Genomic DNA, 5017 nt, shown 5'->3' on the forward strand with positions numbered 1-5017 from the left:
AGTCCAACTCTCACATCCATACATGACCACTGGAAAAACCATAGCCTTGACTAGACGGACCTTCGTTGGGAAAGTAATGTCTCTGCTTTTTAATATACCGTCTAGATTGGTCATAACTTTCCTTCCAAGGAGTAAGCTTCTTTTAATTTCCTGGCTGCAATCACCATCTGCAGTGATTTTGGAGCCCAGAAAAATAAAGTCTGACACTGTTTCCACTGTTGCCCCATCTATTTGCCATGAAGTGATGGGACCAGATGCCATGATCTTCGTTTTCTGAATGTTGAGCTTTAAGCCAACTTTTTCACTCTCCTCTTTTCACTTTCTTCTTTAGTTCTTCTTCACTGTCTGCCATAAGGGTGGTGTTATCTGCATATCTGAGGTTATTGATATTTCTCCCAGCAATCTTGATTCCAGTTTGTGCTTCATCCAGCCCAGTGTTTCTCATAATGTACTCTGCATATAAGTTAAATAAGTAGAGTGACAGTATACAGCCTTGACGTACTCCTTTTCCTATTTGGAACCAGTCTGTTGTTCCATGTCCAGTTCTAACTGTTGCTTCCTGACCTGCATACATTAGCCCCCTTCAAATCTAGTCTCTACCCTTGTTCACTATGCTTTGTGTCCTGGGAGGCTGATCTCTAAGGACTCCTTCAATTTGTCTGCCTTGTTCTCTGGTTTCTGATTGGATTCAGTGAATTGGAGGCACTGACAGAGAGACAGAAATATTTATCTAACAGCTTCTTTTTTGCTGTGTTGCAGGTTGTCAGTAGCTGTACATCATCATGTGTAGCTCTCTCCTACAATGGCAGCTTCTTGGTTCCAGTAACTACTCTCTCCCCTCCCTATTGAGTCTAGAGTGATAAAATGCTCTATGGCTGGTCCACGAGTGCTTCTCCATCCCTTCCTAGTTTCCCTGAAGCTTAGTTGCACATTTGTAAATAGATTCTTCATTAAACATCACCTCCTTTTGAGTATTCTCTCTTCCTTGTCAGGACCCTGAGGGCTGTATTACATTTAAAATTTTTTAAGTAAATGGGTTTAAAAGAAGTTGAAACTCTTCATTGAGAATATTTTTAAGCAGATTAGATGATTCTGTTTCCAACTTTTAAGTATACAGATAAAAATTTTATAGGTGTCACTTTTACATTGTTTTAGTAACATAAAGTCGTGTAGTAGTGGAAACCTTTCCAAATATCTGTATTTAGTAGAGGGTCAGTGTTAGTCCATATGTTAACATTAAGTAAAACTTAATGTCAGCCCGTTTCCATCTTAATATTTATTTTAGTAATTTTAAACAAAATTGCACCTCTGAATTCTGATATTTGGGATGTATCAACACCACAGAAAAGACCTTTCACGCTTTGTGAGTGGGCAAAAAAGGATAACTATAAAAGTCAATGAATCAACTATAATTGTTGCTTAGCTTTTATTTACAGTTAGCAGTCTGTTATTTTCAAACTACTGCCAGACTGATTTCATAGAATAATTTTCCTAGTAGGAAGGAAAAAGCTTCAATTTTAGAAAAGGGGAGTTATTTTTTGTGTAACTTGAATGTTGATTAATTATCTGACAGTTCTTATTTGTAAGACTTATTTGTGAGACTTATTTTCATCTTATTTTATTGCCTTTTATTCTCTGATGAATGAAAATGAAAACTACTAGTTAGTAAGAGATGTTTGATCAAGATTCTTTTACTGTGAACAACAGAATAGATGACTGGAATTTTTCAACTCTATGTGTGTAAATTTAAAATAAAATATAGTTCGGCTTGTATCCTTTCAAATGCCATGTATAAATAGTATTTGAGGCTCTGAAGGTAATGGCCATTAACAAAACAAAGTCCTTATCCTCCTGGAGCTTTCATTCTGGTAAGAAGATGAATAATTACCAAGTAAATAGATAATTATATCATGTAGTATATGATGAGTAGCATGAAGAAAAAAAAACTGGAGTAAGGGAATAGAGAATGACAGGGAATCTGTTGCTGGTTGTGGTGGTCAAGAAAGCCCTCTAAGATATGGTAACATTTTAATAGAGATTTGAATGAAGTGATAATGCCTAGCCATACAAATATCTAAGGGGAAAGTGCCTTACAGGAGAGAGATCCAGTGCAAAGCAAATGTTGGTGTGACTGAGAATCATAAGGAGACATTTGTGACCAGAACACAAAAAGCTAAAGGCAGAGTCATAGAAGATAGTGTCTGCAGAGGTAAATGAGAACCATATCATACTAGCTCTCGTAGGTCATCGAAACTTAGTGTTGTATTTTAAGTATAACTGGAAGGCTTTAGAGGAGACAGAGCAGGGCATTGACTTAATCTAATTACCTTTTTAAAAGGATTACTTGGTTTGTTGCCTAAAGGATAGACTGTAGAGAAATCTGAGTAGAAGCCAGGAGATTGTCACAAAGAGACTGCAATAATCTATGTAAGAGTTTGAACACGTACACAAACACATACTACTAGATGCCATATGTATGTTTACATATGCATATACTTGTATATAATTCCTTTGGGTTAAAAAAATATGTTTTGTCCAAAAACTGCTTTTTTATATTCAGCAATGTAGTAAGGACATCTTTTATAGTGAGTACATACAGATTTACCTATTGCTGTTAATAGATGATGATATTGTGTGGTGTGATGTGCGTGCTCAGTCATTTCCGACTTTTTGTGACCCCATGGACTGTAGTCTACCAGGCTCCTCTGTCCATGAAATTTTCCAGGCAAGAATACTGGAGTGGGTTGCCATTTCCTTCTCCAGTGTGATGTACGTGACTTTATTTGATCTCTTACTGGAAGATGTTTGTTTCCACATTGTTCTTTTTGAATAACAAACAATATTTTGTGTGTGTATTATTGCTCACAGTAGTGGATATATGTCTGTAGGCCAAATTCCTAGAAGCATGATTGGTCAAAGGATATGTGCACATTAAATCTTAATAATTATTACCGAAGTGACGTCCGAGAAGGCTGTGACAGTTTTACATACCCACTCACGTTGGATAAGAATTTTTTCCTTAGACCCTTTTATCTTTACGTATTGATACAAGACAAACAGTTTTCTTTGTATTTGAATTATGAATGATAAATATAAAAGCTTATAAATTCTTATTTCTGATGAGTATAAAGGATATTAATTTCTCTTTGTTCTGAGAAAATAATGTTTAAAAAGTAATTTGAAACTTCATTGTCTCTACTTAAATGACTGAAGTTAAAGGGTAAAATTTAGTTTCTGACTTGTTTACATGACAGTTTAAGCATATGACTTAATGTTTCTCTTAACTCTTCTCCCCCATGCTCCATGCCCTGTGACTTCTGACGTGTCTTCATGTTTTAGTGTAATATTGTCCATGAATGTCCTTTTCCATTAGTATTGATAAGGAGATAAATAAAATTATAGAACTAGTCAGTCTATCAGTGTGAACACTCTACTAAAATGAACCCGGATATACCCATTCAGTATCTGTTATTACCAGTTTATTTTCCTTGGGCCCACATTCCTTACTCCCAGCCCAATTAACTATTATACAGATGTATGCTATTGAGCTTAAAAGATCACAGCCTGAAATAGTATGGATAGATTAGCTCAAGTTCTTTAGCAACACTGGAAAACCAATTTAAAAGTTTATGCCCTGCCAAAAGCTGAATTAATTAAAATGTTATCTCCTGATAGTAAACAAAACATGTAACGGTGCCACAGTAGACCTTTGCAGACATGCTATTCAAGGGCCCTAAATGGCCTGAGAGTAAGACAAAAGTTATTCTAACTTAGAGTAATAAACCACTGTGAATATAGTTCAAGATGTACAGGAGTTTATTTCATGACATAAAATCTTGTTTTGGTGATCCTTTAGCTTATTTTGTATTAAAGAAAGCTGTGCCTGTAGGATAGTAGGGAAATACAACTACAGAGTCAACTTCTATTCTAATTGATATACATTCCTTTCCAGCATAATGAATGCTTGGTTTTAAGATTGATTTGATTTTACCATTGTAGAAACAACCTGTACAAAGCTTTCAGAGGCTCTGGCATGTTTTGCAAAGGTACAACAGCAGTTATTTTCCCTAATGCTTTTCACAATTAACTCATAAATTCAGAAGTCAGTTTTTGGTCTAGGCTTAAAAATTCATAAGATTAATGTTTCTTTAGTGTAAATAGTTTTTATTCAATTATGGGTAATTAATCAAACTGCTGAGAAACTTTTTCATCATTATCTTTAAGCATTAGGTTAGTATTGTATTACTAAATATAGGGTAAGGGAGATATTTATGGTGATGTTGAAGAAGAACTCTAGATTAAGTTCTTTATATAGTTTAGTCAGAAAGTTTCTAAATTTACAATTATATATCATAATGCTTACCACTTAATATTTATATATTATAATGCTTCATTTGTTTATAATTACTTCAACATGTTTATGTATCATAAATTTTCTCTCCCAAAACGTTTTTTATTATATACTTTCCCATACCAATGATAAGTAGTATGAAATCTATAAAGAGATGTAAACGTGTGCTACATTTAATTTTACAAATTTTTTTCATTAAAGAGATCTTTAATTCTTAATTTAGTGCTTCAGTTTTATATTTTTTAATGTAGGGAAGACACTATCACTTAGACTGATTTTATGACATGAGTAAGGAAAATTAGAAATTATGTAGCAAGGATAAAAATCTGAAACATAGCTAAGCACGGTTTAACTAAGTTTTATGTAGTTAGCAAAAAGGATTCTTCTTAAGATGCTGGTTGAGGGGGTTTATTGCTTACCCAGAAGATTTGACCTGTGAATGACTTATTCTTCTCCAAGGCACTTGAGAGAAAAGACAACGATAGCAGTTACATCTAGAGGCTATTATGGATTGGAGGATGAGAAGGGAACTGCATGTACTTCAACAAGGCGTCGGTCAACACCACGAAGTTTGGCAGGCTTGACAAGTGGAGTTTTTGAATCTGTAATGGTTCAAGTTTTGAGACAGGAAGAACAGCTGAGAGCAAAAGAAGAAAAAAGGTAAAT

General features: G+C 34.5%; 1 protein-coding gene across 5 annotated transcripts in view; it reads left to right on the forward strand.

The window, feature by feature from the left end:
* The window catches only part of KIAA2026, a 110388-nt gene that overhangs the window by 30916 nt on the left and 74455 nt on the right, over window positions 1-5017 (forward strand). For 3 of the 5 annotated variants that reach the window (XM_002689598.6, XM_005209977.5, XM_024996120.2), the window contains exon 2: window positions 4811-5011. The exons of 1 other annotated variant lie outside the window; for it this stretch is intronic. In XM_002689598.6, coding sequence (XP_002689644.1) covers window positions 4811-5011 — 201 coding nt within the window. Of the gene's footprint in view, window positions 1-3122; window positions 4047-4810; window positions 5012-5017 lie in introns of those variants that run through there. One more of the 5 variants, XM_059889438.1, reaches the window with a different exon arrangement.

Source organism: Bos taurus, chromosome 8 (genome assembly GCF_002263795.3).
Source record: "Bos taurus isolate L1 Dominette 01449 registration number 42190680 breed Hereford chromosome 8, ARS-UCD2.0, whole genome shotgun sequence".
Lineage (NCBI taxonomy): Eukaryota > Metazoa > Chordata > Mammalia > Artiodactyla > Bovidae > Bos > Bos taurus.